At 41.5% G+C, this 15693-nt stretch overlaps 1 protein-coding gene across 2 annotated transcripts in view; it reads right to left on the reverse strand.

The window, feature by feature from the left end:
• Positions 1 to 500: 500 nt before the first annotated feature.
• Positions 501 to 15693, reverse strand: part of LOC142397698 (A disintegrin and metalloproteinase with thrombospondin motifs 2-like) — a 132777-nt gene continuing 117584 nt past the window's right edge. For both annotated transcript variants that reach the window (XM_075481261.1, XM_075481260.1), the window contains 11 exons: positions 15203 to 15363; positions 13421 to 13554; positions 13206 to 13329; positions 12606 to 12686; positions 12342 to 12505; positions 12093 to 12249; positions 11849 to 11984; positions 11495 to 11702; positions 11155 to 11284; positions 10381 to 10467; positions 501 to 3399 (listed from right to left, as the gene is read on the reverse strand). In XM_075481261.1, coding sequence (XP_075337376.1) covers positions 1286 to 3399; positions 10381 to 10467; positions 11155 to 11284; positions 11495 to 11702; positions 11849 to 11984; positions 12093 to 12249; positions 12342 to 12505; positions 12606 to 12686; positions 13206 to 13329; positions 13421 to 13554; positions 15203 to 15363 — 3496 coding nt within the window. In that variant the 3' untranslated portion in view covers positions 501 to 1285. The remainder of the gene's footprint in view (positions 3400 to 10380; positions 10468 to 11154; positions 11285 to 11494; positions 11703 to 11848; positions 11985 to 12092; positions 12250 to 12341; positions 12506 to 12605; positions 12687 to 13205; positions 13330 to 13420; positions 13555 to 15202; positions 15364 to 15693) is intronic.

Raw genomic sequence — 15693 nt, forward strand, 5'->3', positions numbered from 1 at the left:
GTTGGAAGTTAAACAATATTGCAGAAAATCTTGAAAAGGTGCAACTGATATCTTTAGTGGGAAACAGCTGAAACTGTTGCTGTGTCTTATGTTTAGCCGGGTTTACACCTTTGCGTTGAAAGAAAGTGGGTGGTAATGCCTTTTTTCACAGATATCACACAACGCTGATGAATTGCAAAATACCACAGGCACTTAAGCTTTAATAAATATCAAACATTAACTTCTGTTTTATATGTACATATATTGTACAGAAAGATAGGTGGCTTTGCAGTTGCTGCAAGTTGGACATGTACAAACAATACAATGTTTATAGAGGAAAATAAACTGGCCCTCAAAGCTTTAGTTTGGTTACAATATGAAGAGGTGTCGTTTTTTCTTTTAATTTCTAGTTTCACTGAATTGCACTGCATAAATGATTGCATGAGGGACATTGCTCTTAGCAATGATTATTTAAAAAAAGCACCATACCTGACTTACTGTTAAAAAAGAAATAGGAAAAATTTCTAAATTTCCACTTCGCTAAGCACCCAACTATTTAGCAATGTCCCTCGTGAAACTCGCAAACTGTAAATTCCTGAGAGATTTGAGACCTTTTGGGAAATCTGTTTCGGAAATGGCAACACAATCTAACCAGTGTAAAGCTTGCAATGCAAGAAAAATCACAAGGGAACTCTGAATTTGTCCATGTCTGGCATTGCGATATTGCTTTCAGACTACCAAAAGCTCCAGTATAAAATATGTGGTGGGGTATTCAGAGTGTTGGCCACTTAAAAAGAAAATCAACTTTGTCTTCTCCAACAGAAGTTGTTGGAAAACTGGGAGGTGTACTTATATGTGAGGGGGGGGGGGTCTGCAGTCCTTAGCTGTAATATAATATGTGTCCGGAGAATTGGATTCTAGATGGTAGATTTTGTGGCTCTGTAAGTGCCAAAGAAATCATTTAATTTTACTACATTACATCTGTTTTACAACACTGAATCGTCAAACAAGAGCACAGGTGGTTTAGAGGAATAATAGAGTGGCCGTGTAAAGAGGCAGCTCAAACAAGATGTGCACTCCTTGTTCTGTCTGCTTCTCATTAAAGCCTTTACAAAGCGATTTGCACCAAATCTGCATCAATTGGTACGCTGCATTTGAGAAGGAAATGCCCTGATTATGATATGAGAAAGAGGTCCTTTTTAGTTTTTTTTTCCTTTTGGGAAGTCTTGATAAAAACATTTTGGCAGTTAAGTGGTGTTAGAAGAGAAAAATGTCCATCTCTATAAGAGAAATGAGAAGGCTTGTTCTATTGTGCAATGTGGCCTCTCTTCATCCTGAGGAGAAAGTTCCGCTTCTCCTCTAGAAGCTCTTGTATGCGTTTGTTCCTGGTTCTTTCTCTGAGGTTGACCCGCCGCTTTGGGATCAGGTTGTTCTGAGAGACATCACTGTCCACGCTGATGACCCTGTTGTAAAACATATCGATGGAGTTGTTCTCATTGTTCTCTGCAGCTCTTTGCTGAGGCTTTAGGGTAGAGATGACGGTACTGGCCACGGTTGCCGGTTCTTCCTTTATGGGAGTGATCGTAGAGGGAGGTGAGGAGACAGCAGAGTCTGAAGTTATTGTGGGAACGGTCAAGCTCACAGGGATGTACTCAGACAGTTCGAGCCAGGGCGATGGGACGAGTTCTGTCATGTCCTCACCGTGTATAGTAGGGATCACCATGGAGAGGCCATCTTCCAGCACAACTGTGTCACTGACCACTCCTGAACTGCTGTAGGACTCATCACCACTTGGAAAGGTCCCGCTGGTTTCCATAGTATCACCGCTGCTTGTCATTGTGACATCACTATATGACATTGTTTCAGTGGGAACTGTGACAGTCTCATCATTAATGCTTCCAGTGGGTGTTATGAAATCGACAAAGGTATTGGGTGTTGTATCGTCAGTGTTTGCGCTGTCGTGGTACCACAGCGGAGTTATATCTGTAACACTTTTATCATAACTGATGTCTGTGGCATTGATTCTTGACTTGGGAAAGGGCAGGCTTGCCATTGTACCACGTTCACTGCTGCTAGGAAAAATATCCTCTCTTGATGTTTCACTGCTTGCATAAGGGGTGACCGTTGTGGTGTAAAAGGAGAGTGTTCTTTGTTTTGAATTAGCCTTTTTCTCCTTGGCTTTATTCTGATTAACCTTGGCCAGTGGGTTTAAGGCACTTTTGGGTGTTGGTTTCGGGAGGTTCTTCTTTTGGAGGTTCATCTTTGTTTGAGTTTGTTTTGGGACTTTTGTCTTTGGCACAATGTTCTTTTTGGGATTGGTCTTTGGTAAAACATCCTTTTTGGGAGAAGGTTTGTTTTTCTTCTCCGGAGTGGCCTTTACAGGAGCACTCTTTTTTGGGGTAGTCTTTGATGGAGTGGTCTTTTTTGGGGTAGTCTTTGATGGAGTGGTCTTTTTCGGGGTAGTCTTTGATGGAGTGGTCTTTTTCGGGGTAGTCTTTGATGGAGTGGTCTTTTTCGGGGTAGCCTTTGATGGAGTGGTCTTTTTCGGGGTAGTCTTTGATGGAGTGGCCTTTTTCGGGGTAGTCTTTGATGGAGCTGTCTTTTTTGGGGTAGTCTTTGATGGAGTGGCCTTTTTCGGGGTAGTCTTTGGTGGTGCTGTTTTTTTGGGGGTATTCTTTGATGGAGTGGTCTTTTTTGGAGTACTAGGTTTTGGAGAAGTATTTACTTTCTTTTTGAGATTGATCTTTGGTGGAACGTGATTTTTTGGAGTATTTTTTTGTGCCGTAATCTTTTTCTGATTGGTCTTAGATGGAATCACCTTTTCTTTGGTTTTTGGCTGAATTTTCTTCTCAGGTTTAGATTTTAGCAGGATGTCTATTTTCGTAGTGCTTTCTGCTGGACTTGTCATGACTGGACTGTTTGTTGCAGTTAAATCTGCATCGGTCGTTGTACCGGCTGTTACAGCAGTTGCCAACAGTGTATCTGTGCTTTCGAAAGTGATGTCTTTAGGAAAGGTGGTATGGAGGACAGGAACGCTGGCTGCTGTTGGCGGATGAGTGGGCATTATTTCTGTGGTACTCTGTGGAGTTGAGGTGGAGTAAATGGTTGGGGCGGTAGAGGCCGGAAGATGAGTGATGGACCAGGAATATGTAGTAGAAGCTGAAATGGTGGTGATGACAGGTTCAGTGGGTTGATGGGTGGTAATGCCAGAGCGCAGGATGGAGGAGGATGGAGGAGCTGTAACTCTGGGCCACATAGAGGTGATGAGGGTGGGTGTGATGGTGGAGTTGGATACAGGTTCTGTACTGTTGACATTGCTGCAGGTCTTGCAGCATATACGCCAGTAGTCCGGCAGAGAGCAGTAGCGCTTCAGCACCTCCATACGACAGAACACAGAGCGGTCTCCATGACAACGGTAGCCTGTGAAGGAAAGAACAGAGAGCTGAGACTTGGCGCAGACAGGAGAAGAGACTATGAAGCAATGTGTGACTGCTGATCTGTGTGAGTTAAATAAAGTGCATAGTCAGATGTTGTTGTTACATTAAAGCTGGTCTAAAGCTGGTGTAGACACAAAGTACATGCTCGTCTGTGCATTTGCATGTGTATGTATGTGTGTGTGTGTGTGTGTGTGTGTGTGTTGTTCCACACTATGCAAAGTACAGTAGTAAAGCCACACCATCAGCAGAGGATGCAGGAAGGATGAGGAGCAAAACCCAAGAAGAGAAGCCATTAGATTAGTCCAGAGCAACTGAAATAGAAAAGAAGGATCGCCAGTCTTGTGTTGTCAGTATAATTTAGTTTTTTGAGTTGGAATTATTGATCAGAAGGATTTTTTTTACATCTAAGACCTGCAGCATTTTCATTTGACTGTCAAAACCCCTCTACTTGGCATGCAGCCTTTTTGTACCATGACAGTAAAAATAACCACACTCTCACAGTAGTGCTGGACATTTTGACAGTTTCTCTAACAACACATCTAACCAGAGAACATTCCTGGTGAGAGAAAAATCACACTTTTTAAAACATTTTTATTGATACAACTTTGCTGTTGAGAATGACAAGAACTGAAACAATGAGATGTACGCCTCCCCTCCGCCTGCTCAATATATAGATATATATTTTTTTCTTAAGAAAAATAATTCAACTGTATCGAAAGTTACAAGTTCACAGTCACTTTGGTAAAACACTTGGAAATCAACCAGTCAATCTGTTTATCGATTGGAAAAAAAAACATGAAGTACATAAATAATATTTGCTTTTAAAATAAAATACATAAATTCCATGATGATGTAAAAACTTGAATGGCACATTAAGTGTCATATGAAACATTTACAAAACATTAATAAAATTTCCCTGATAAATCAAAGTGCATATAGACGCAGTGCACGTAGTCCATCTGAATGTTCCTTCAACGTTAGCCAAACGTTAGCCAGCCCCACGCAGCAGGCCAGTGAAGCCACAAAACAGTTACCCATAGTATAGAATATTATAGAAGAATCTAACAGTCATGAACATTATTAAATACAGTCAACACCAATGTTATATACAGTATCACACTGCTAGGTCTGGCTTGGTCTCACACAGTCCAACTCCAGCAGAAGGAAACCTTGGATAACTCGCTACATAGTCACAACAGAAATATGTGATCACAATACAATGACAAATCTGAAGTGTTTTTTTTTTCTTTTTCTTTTTTATTCTTTTCTAGATGCCATATGTGTCAATACCCTAGGCCCTTTGAAAACCCTTCCCAGTAGTCGGACATTAGTCCAACATCACCTTGGTAGGTTTGATGGTTGGCGGGTGTGAGTTTGTTAGGTTGGTTTGAAGCTGCCTCTATTCCGAGTGAAACTTTGAATGAGTAAAGCCATCTCTTTCACAGATAAATGCCATTACATTCAATCCAAGATAAGGCATTGTTCATGTGGTTAACCCGTTTAATCCCATAATTTTTTCTAACTCCTGGAGGCTCTAAAAGTGCTGGGCTTTGGGTTGTTAATGCAAGTTTTGATAAAATAAAAGAATAGGTTGTCTCCTCCAAATTTGATCGATATAATGTCAAAAGTGTGAATGGTCACATGACCAGTTCTCTTTAGTTCTTGCTTGCGCCTCTGGAAGAAGATGTCTGGTTCTAACTTGTACTAGAGGAAGTAAGTAAAATATAACTGATATAACTTTAATATTTTGTAAATATATTTTTTTAATCGTCTACTACTGATATATAATGAGAATTATATGAATGTATGCATTTTTTGATCATGAAGAGTAAATGGAAGCTCGGCAACTTTTGTTTGTTTTCTATTTATTCTATTTCTATTTATTTTAATTTCTTAAAACTATCAAATTTGTTGGATCTTCCAGACTTAAAATAATCCCAAAGTGATGTGTGTCACATCAGTCATTCCTAAAGTTGAAAAAACTGCAACTGCCGCTAGCATAACCTAGCGTTAACATAACATAGCGTTATGCTAGGTGTCATATGTTTTTTTTTTTTTTGCTGTTTATTCTATTTATCTTATATATTTTCTGCAGAACTTAAAACTATTACATGTTTTGGATTGTCTAGACTTAAAAGAACCCCAAAGCGATGTCTGCTACATCACAGTCATCCTGACAGTTGTGTTATGCTAGCGCAATTACATCTTTTTCATAGTCAGTGTTATGCTAGGTGTCAAAGGTTTTCCTGTTTATTTTATTTAAATTGTGTTTTTTTTCTACACATCTTAAAACTATCAGATGTTTTGGTCCTTCTTGACTTAAAAGAACCCCAAAGTGATGTGTGCTACATCACAGTTATTCCAACAGTTGAAATAAATGCATCTGAAAGTGATTGTGATAATGACTGCACAGATAGAGAGTACCAAGGCGAGACAGGCCATTTGCCTGCTAGACTGCTGAATGGTGAAGAAGAGGTGACCTATCTGGAGGACGAGGAAAATATTGACCTATTAAGTCCAGACATACCCTCTGAATCCCCCCCCCCCCAAACTGCCCATGCTCGCTCTGTCAACTCTCACTCCTCCAGCATTTGGTGTTGAAGAATTCCCATTGCCACTACCTGGTGAGTCTCCCACAGTGTCCAGCCAAAAAAGGAGATGCCCTGATGAGAATGTGACCCCAAAACGCCATAAAAAATAGAAAACGCCCCTTGATGTTGGTGAGTCTGCCACAGTGCCAAGCAGAAAAAAAGAAAGTGCCCACAGGGTAGTGATACTCCACAATGCAGTAAAAAAGAGATGCCCAGATGAAAATGAAACATTGCAACGCTATAAAAAACAGAAAAAAACCTTCAAAATAAGCAAAATTGGGACAGGGTTTTAAAAAAATCGAGACTACCAGCCACATCTGACGTACTGGATTTTGGGAGCTATGGCCCAACTGCAGTAGATTGCATAAAGCAAACTAAACCTGACCCTGTTGATTTGTTCCTGCTGACGTATCCTCCTAATCTTAGGGAGCTCACTGTTGAGACGTCAAATTCCCATTCAATGCAAACCAAAGGCACTTGATCTGAGCATGGGTGAGTTGCTGACTTTTTACGGGATTCTGCTCACATCTGGCTACATCTTTGTGCCACGGAGGCACATATATTGAGTCATATGATCCTGATGTCTACAATGAAGCCATCTCAAATGCAATGAGAAGGACAAGATGGCCTCAATTCATCTTGTGGATAACTCAAAGGCCATAAACGACCCTTTCTACAAAGTAGGGCGGGGCGGGGCGGGGCGGGGCGGGGCGGGGCGGGGCGGGGCTCAGTGTTAGAATGGGTAGTCCAATAACTGGAAGGTTGTCGGTTCAATTCCCACTCTCGCCACTCAAAAAGATTTGTGAAACGGACAGCTGGAGGTATGTCAGTCCACCTCTAATGTGAATGGCTGCCCACCGCTCCAGTGTATGGCATCTGTCTCTATGAGTGTGTGACCCTGTGCATGTGCATGTGCATGTGTGTGTCAACAGGTGCCAACCTGGATGGGTTAAAAGCAGAGGACAAATTTTGTGCGTATACATGACAATAAATCTGATCTTAAATCTTAAAGTGCAGCCCATCTTCAGTGCACTGAATGACTCCTACAAGATGATGCCATACACAAAATTGCTGTCAACTGATGAAAGTATGATATCCTATTATGGCAAGCATGGCTGCAAGCAGTTCACAAGGGGCCAAGCAATCTGCTTTTGGTTCTAGTTGTGGAGCCTTGCTTCACCCACAGGGTACATGTTTCACATGGAGCCCAATTGTGGAGTCCACTCACATCTGCCTGAGACTGGCTTAGGACAGGGCTTAAGTGTAGCTCTTGGTCTGGCTGAACAAGCAGAGGTTCCTCCAGGATGCACATTTGTGCATGATAATCTTTTCACCCCACTTAGCCTTAATGATGCAATGACCAAACAAGGTTATGGGTCCCTTGGCACACTGAGACGGTGCTGTCTGCATGACATTCCTTTCACAGGTGTGAAGGAGTTTGAAAAAATGCCTCGTAGAGGCACTGAGGTCCTTACAGAGGGAGAGAAGTTACTGGTGCGATGGAAGGATAACAGTGTCGTAACCATGGCAACCAGTGCTGTAGAAAGACATTTAGAGGGTCAAGCATCCAGGGGGAGCAAAGAGAAAAAAGCCTTTCTCAAAGTGCCACAGCCTCTCTCTTTCCTTACATATAACCAAAACATGGGTGGCGTCGATCTGCATGATCCTCTTGTGTCAAAGTATGGAGCTGCAATAAGGTCAAAGAAGTGGTGGTGGCCAGTCCTGGCTTGGTCCCTTCACAGTGCAGTGGTGAATAGCTGGCTGTTCTTCAGAAATGTTGTTGGCAGTGATTATGACCTCCTGACCTTTCAGCGGGTTTTGTCCCTGTATCTCCTTAAGAAATATGGAAAACGACCTCTTGGTTAAGGCAGAAGATCTGCAATTGCAAATCTCAGGATTCCACGATAGGTGATGGGAAACATCACTGGCCTGTTAACACAGGAAGACGTTACCAAAGATGCAGACGGTGCCACGACCGCCCACATTGAGAGCTTCAAGCTTCTTCATGGAGAGTGAAATCTGACCAATAAGCCTTTGAGCTGCACTTTCCTCCTATGTTACATATTGAAACCAGTTTATGAGACTGTAAAATTATATTTTGAATTTTGTCACGACTAATAGTACGCTACAGTATGTATTTTGCACTTTTTGAGGTACAGTTAACACTGACCTGCACTGTTTTTGCTGAATAATACTGTAATACTGTAGTGGTCAGTAAATGTTAAGTCAGTCCTACAATATGAATTTGTTTTATTTTTGTAAACTATTGTCAGTTCTTATTTTGTAAATTCAAACATTCTTAGCATTCATGGTTATTTAACTGTTTTATGAGACTGTAAAATATAGTAATAGCATTGTCATTGTTAATTCCTTTCAGCATTTCCATGTTATCTTTACATATCTAATAAGGTTCTGAACACACTTATTACCATACCCAGATGTAGTATGTTACACATGTTAGTGTTATTCTCATTTTTTTGTGTAAATAGGTCAAATTGAAGAATTTGTGTAAATTTAGAATAAGCAGGTTCCCAAAACCTAAAACCTGCATTTTCCAAAAAAAAAAATCATAATTATTATGTATTAGGGAGGCCTAAGGAGTGGAAAAATTTGGGATTAAACGGGTTAATGTTCATCAAAATAAAGTGAGATCATTGGACGCTCTCAAATCAAAGTTTATGAGGTATTTCTGTATCTGATCGCAGTGTGTAAAAGCCCGAATGATGAAGCACCCTTACAAACATACATGCTCACATGCAAACTGGAACACGACTTTTCGCTGACAAGACTGGCCCTCATTTACTCGCTCATGTAAGCTTACACACGTGACGCACATCCTCCCACACACATATGTACACGTGGACACACAAACAGATGCACGCTCACACACACACACACACACACACACACACACACACACACACACACACACACACACACACACACACACATGCACACATGCACACACACACCTATATAAATGCAAATGTACAGGTAATAGATGCAAATGTGCATGACAAAAATGTGATCCTATCCTTAAAGAAAACAAGAAGCGACAGTAAACCACTGATCCATCTGAGAGAATGGAGAGGCAACTAACTGACCAAGTCCTGCATAATATAGGTCTAACCCCTTCCCCCCAAAACACTTTACCTTTATTAAATCTGTATTCATGTAAAATCAATAAAAAAATACACATAACAGTCAAGGATCTAAGCGATCAATAGCAGTCCAAAGGTTTTAGGCAAATAAGCTACAGCTTATTCATGGTAAAACATTATTAATATTATTGTTACTCATATAGATTTAGATTTATAGGTATATATAAATACAAATATATTTATAGATGTATTTGTTTAAAGTCTGCAAGCACAAATAAGCTGCATTTATTGAACTTTTGTATAACAGTCAAAGAGAGGATGGCTGATGATGAGGTGAAATGGGAAGCAACCTCAAAGGGTCACACTACCCTGTTTTTTTTCTTTTTTCTTTTTAAATTGTCCTTCAAGATTCTTCATCTCACTGTTTCCTCCCCCCCAAAAAAATCAAAAATGTTTACTCATATCACTTCCTGTCCCTGTGCTGCGTTCCTGTCAATCTGAGAATGGAACGTAGAATGAGACATCATTCTCATCCCCGAATGGAACCAGGATGTCGGATGAGCACTTGAGCAAAGATGTCCTCAGATCACATTCACGATAAAGCTTTCATATTTTTTTATATATATATATATATATATGTATATATATATAAATCTTTTTTTTTCATATAGCTATTTATATACTTTTTCGGTTTATTTTCACACCTGTTTCTCTCCACACTGACAATGCGCTACAAAATGAAAAAAGCGCAGCTGCATCTTAAGAGTGGTAACCCATGACAACACGCAGCTAGCTCGCGCAAAACATGGCCGCCAAATGCAGAGGGAATCCCTTGCACATGAACGGCTCTTTGACACATCTCAGGAGGTGCCAATGAAAACCTGTTTGCATTGCCACTTCAAATCCTTTTCACATCAAATTTTTTGTTGATCTTTTGAGTTTTCGACTGGCCAGCGGTTACAACACAATGCTCCACAGAGGAGTGATAGAGATAGAGAGAGGCAGAGCAAGAGCAAGAGAGAACCAACTAGCACACACAGGAGCCAGAGACCTCCCCCGGTCAGAGCCATCTCAGACACAGAAAGCTTTGCCGCTCGCTCACGGGCGTGGGCACAGGCACAAGGCGTGGGGGAGGGGCGGGTCAAGGGGCCAGGCGGGGCCGGCCCTGCAGAGACAGGAGGACAGAAATGGGCAGGGCCCAGTAGAGGACAGACATGCAGCTGCGGCTGCTGCTGTGGAGGCCAGGCTGGGAACTATAGAGGGAGGTTTTACGTGAAGAAATCCTGGGGTAGTTGGGGTTGGGGCGAGACAGCCACTGGATCAGAATGTTGCCGTTCTTGCTGAGGTCTGATGAGCCCTCTGCAGAGAAACAAAGAGAGAACGATGGAAGGCTTTCAAACAGGACACGTTACGCTTTTGTTTGTTTCAGTTCCTTCAGCTCATTAGTAGCTTTCTTGCTTCACATGTAAAAGGGAGTTCATGCCAACGTCACAAACAAAAAATACTCCGTTGCCTTGAACTCGGAGCAGACTGGGCCTTTCAGGAGATGCACTATAATGGAAACTGTAGCTAAAACGGAGCGTTTCTCACAGAAAGTAACAAGAAGTGCCACAACAATGTACAGTGAGAGGAAAATTATGTGTTTTTTTTTAAACATTAATTCCCACAAACTTATTCTCGTTGAACCCCAAAATAAAGTCACAAACCTGTAAATGAAAATAATACGGTCTCTTTAATAGTCATAAGCAATAGTAGAGTCTATTGACTGTCTTTTCAAGTATTAAACCCCTTTATGCCTGAAATAATCACAAGGTTAGAAAAGCAATGTTTTTTTTCACACTTTCTCACATATGTCAAAGTATAAAGTGTGTATCAATTTGTTTCAGCTCCTTGTTAAAGCTATGGGAAGATGTTCTGTCTGATCCAGGTAATATTCTGCTGTGCAGTTTTGACTTTTTTTTTACGTCACTTTTACTGAAAACATTAAACATTTTCCCTGAGTGCATTTTATCCAGAAGGTTACTCACAAGTTTGCTCAACACTTACTGGGACATGGTTCCAGGCGACAAACTCTTATGGTGTCCGGTTTACTATCCAGACACAGGCCAATGGTGTTGTCCCTGGTGTGACACAGGGCCTGCCTCTGCTGGGTCCCATTACCACAAGTCACAGAGCACTAAAAGTACAGGACATATATACTTACACAGTGTATGTACAAAATATGTTGTACAAAGACCTTATGAAACATTATAACTGTTTCATTTGCAGTTATTAAAAAGTGGGATCATGCCCGTATCTAAGAGACGAGCCAAGCCTGCAAGACCACAGTCCCAAGGGAGTTCTTTAATGTTTGACATACTGAACAACCCATGTCTTTGCTGGATACCTGTGACCACGGGCCAACTCTCCATTGGGTTGGACAGGGATGTCGGTTGCAGGGTCTGCGGGTCTCAGGACGGTCGTCATTACAGTGTTTATTGTGGATGATTCGTGTGGTGTTGTCATATGACGGCTGAATGCAGCTGACAGAGCGGACTTGCAGCCCTGTCTTTCCACAGGGTTTACTGCAGTTCTGCCACTCCCCCGTCACCCAGCTGGGAATGAGAAGCAAGAGACGCAACAGTACACCGCATGTGAAAAAAAGACAGAGGATAAGACAAGCTTAAAACTGTCTGAATCCAGTATACTTAGATGCCCAGGTTGTATTTTCCCAGCTGTTGCCAAATAACTGAACACGTACATGGGTGGTGGGCAGGGCTTCTGGTTGCAGTCTCTGGTGTCTCCTCTGGGTTTCATGTTGGACTTGTTACAGAAGCTCTTGTGAACAATTTTGCTGTCGACTTTTCTTCTGCAGCCGTATCGCAGGTACTGCTTCCCTGCAAGAGAAGGAGATGGAAACTTATGCAAGAATAGAGACACAAAAAGAGCCAAGCAAAACCCAGACAGGTGACATCTCAGACAGTATTTTCCTGGCTCTACTGTACCTCCACCACAAGCCTTGGAGCAATAGGACCATTTCTTCGGAGCCCACTCATAGGCACTGTCCTCTACCAGCATGTTGTTTTGAATGGCAAAGTCACTGTCCATGTTCATCATGTACTTGTAGGACAAATTCACATCCTCATCTCCATGTAATTTCAACTACAAACAGAAGGGTCACCATAAAGTTACTGAGAAACACTACAAAAAACTGGTTTAATTTGGTAATGGTTACAATAATGCTGACAATTTACCATTATGAGAATTCCATGTCTGAGAGGCCCAGTACTCTGAAGGGTTTCCTTGTCGTTGTCATTCTCATATTCCCACTCCACACCCTTCTCTATGACCGAACGGGATTCTGGGTAATCATTTTCCCCATTTAAGAAGAACACTCCTGATGCCACGTTCTTTACAGCTGTAGATGGATAAGAAACAGATATTCTTTAAAAAAAAACAAAAAAAAACAAATACATGTACATGTTCATGAAATAAAAACAAGGTGCCGTGTCACATACCAAGAGTGTGTGAGGTGGCCCTCAGCTCTTGAATTAGCAAATGTCTCGCTCCTCTGGGGATTTCAAGAACTTTGAGGAAACCTGAAATGACACACTCATTTGGTTTGTGGCTGCAAGCCGCCCCCCCCCAACCCTCAATAAGCTCATTTTACAGTTTCCTGACATAGAGTCTCAGCTAATCTAGGAAAGATGTCTTTCCCACTTCAGCCAAATGTTTCTCGCTCACGAGTTAAAATCCCTGCAGTCTGGATAGTTTTAAGCCTGAGAAAACAGACTATTCCGGGAATTCTGCTGCTCTGATGTAGGTCTGTCCTAACATTAAGTGTTAGATAATATATTTCACATTACCTCATAAAGTTTGACGTAACGTCTTGGCAGTGCTCATATGGAAACATGTAAACTCAGATCTTCCTGAGGCTTAGGGTCAGTTTCACAAACCTTCCTCTAGAGGGCGACGTTTAGTTAAACATAACAGAGGAGTCCACCCTACTAACAAAAGCACTGACCAAACATTTTTTTCTGCTCTCTGTGGATTGATAGTTGTGATGGGACCGACTGAAGTCTGGCCCTGATTTGAATAGAATAATTATGTATGTTTACCTTGCTTCTTTGCACTTCGTGTGATTGTGTCTTTGAAGGTTTTGCAGCTGGAGTTGTCGCCTCCACACACCCCACATTTGTCCTCCTGCTTTGAGGAGCCGACCGTGCCGTCACAGCCCACCTTCTGTTATAATGAGGACATGGAAAGTTTCACACATGTAGATCTGACAACATGCAGCTGTCTCGCTCTGAGGCACACACGCAACGTGGCTCACCTCACACTCCCCACGCACACACACGCTGTGTGGGTCCTTGTATGAGCAGCGCGTGCCATCCAGGACCATTCTCTCCATGAGGACCACATCCCGTATCTCCTTAGACTGGCAATACAGGTGGCAGCGTTTTTTAGCTAGAGAGCAAGCACAAACGCACTTTCAGCATAAGTTGAAACTCATCTTGATGATTTCATTTTTTCATCCAACACAAGTATTATTTTTTTCATGTTCTGAATGAGCTCTCTGTGTCACTGTGTCTCATTGTGTCTAACTGAGTGAGTCATACTACAACTACACGAGCCCCAAGAGACAAAACCTGGCAGTTTGTCCCAGTGAGAAAGAACACTCCTACTTCATCATGCAGATGGTCACAATCCAGAGACCTCGTCTTTTGGAGCTTTGACACTAATAAACAGGTGGCAGACACGCTACAAATGGGATCATTTGATTATGAGAGTAAAAACGCATTTTGTAAAGTTAAAATAAGAATACACATTAACATTGCATGAGATCCCTTTTTTAGGGATCTGAATGAAGCCTCGCCTTCTGTGCTGTGACAGCTGATGTGGCCACTGGCATGAACATGTATTCAGTGCAGTGAAGGAGCACAGCTACAGAATCTGAGCCTGTGTTTATAGTATCAACACGATGGACTTTTCACAAATCCCCGGCTCATTGTCAATCACGATTTCTGTTATTATCCTCCACCCTGAGCACAAAAACATGTAAATACATTTGGAAAATAGAATGTCAAAGGGTTTCTTTTCGCAAACACTGCTCTGTAGGGAGTGATCTCCCTACAGAGATCTCATCTCTCCCTGCTGTGATCTCATCTGAGTGAGAACACTGAAAGCAGCAGACAGAATAAACCAAAGAGTTAGACGAGTTCTTAAATAGTTTGTTGGCTCAAATGCCATGTTTCTTTTCTCAGGAGTAAATTACAGTATATCTGTTTAAAAAACGAAAATACCCACATGAAAAAACAAGAACGATTTGTCAAATAAATGTTACAACTTCACATCTGGAGGAGATGCTCTCACACTATCTGGAACTCAGGAGATGACAGACCATGAATGGAATTCAATTTCACATCCCTACATTTTTTCTTTCTGTCTTATGCACAAATGCACACATGGAAAAGTAATTTGAGATGGTAAAAGCTCCGCTAAAAAAGTAGCAATTACAAATAATAACGAAGAGAAACATTTTGATAAGCTGGTTAGCAGGCAGCGTAACCTCAATTTAGATAAGAAGTCACCACGGCACGTTCTTTAAGACTGCCCATACTTGAATGATAATTTAATATGTATCAGGAAGGAAGTGACATCACCAGTTGGACACAGGATGGATCTCACAACTTCACACATGCACACATATAAAATATCTGAATGATTTAAAGCATTTTGGGGTGTTTTGGGAGTGCATAAATGAGGTTCAAATGACATCAGAAAATGGATGGAGATCGAGAGGACACATTTTTTCACAAGGCTGGGTTTTAGTGGGTTTATATATTTATAGGTTGTATCCTGTTATGGTCACTGACATCTGGCCGTCCTGGTGAGTGTGAGCACAGCTTTGAGGTATGACAACGCCCTCCCATAAACACTTGCCATTTCTTTAAAAATCTCTTCCAAAACAACTGTCTTTGAACTTAGAGTTTAATCCTTCTTTCTGGCTTCAATGTGTATAACAGCTCCCATGATACATCACCATTTATGGTTTTTCATTCTCGGGTGTCTCCATATCTCCACCAAAGTGTTTTGTGCGTAGGTGCATACTCACTGTCTGTGTGTTCATAAGGCAGCCAGTGGTGCTTTTTGCTGTGGTCAAAAGCATGGCACTGCTCCTCCCTTGGGTCACTGTAGATATCCTCGCACTCGTTGGTGTTGCACATCTGGAACTGGTATGTTGCTCCAATGCAGGGCAGGCCTCCTTTGTCTGGTCTGGGAAGGTGGCAAGGCAAGAAGCACAAGAGTTTTCTACATGTCTAAATGGCATTATGCTTGAATTGCTCATTTAACAACGGATCAAATTATCTTGATCAATCAGGAGTCAATGCAACAAATGTTAAAAATTCATACCGAGATACATTTACCTCATTTTTTATTACTGATGAATTTTGTACAATTTTGCACAGCCTGAAAACTTGCCATTCAATTTTTTTTTTTTTTTTTTTTTTACAACATACCATTTTTGGTCAACTAAAAACCGGGATTAAATTAACAGCCGGGCCTCATATAACAGCCAGGGGCTTGATTGACGCGAACAGATAA

The sequence above is a fragment of the Odontesthes bonariensis genome, chromosome 13 (genome assembly GCF_027942865.1).
Source record: "Odontesthes bonariensis isolate fOdoBon6 chromosome 13, fOdoBon6.hap1, whole genome shotgun sequence".
Classification (NCBI taxonomy): Eukaryota; Metazoa; Chordata; class Actinopteri; order Atheriniformes; family Atherinopsidae; genus Odontesthes; species Odontesthes bonariensis.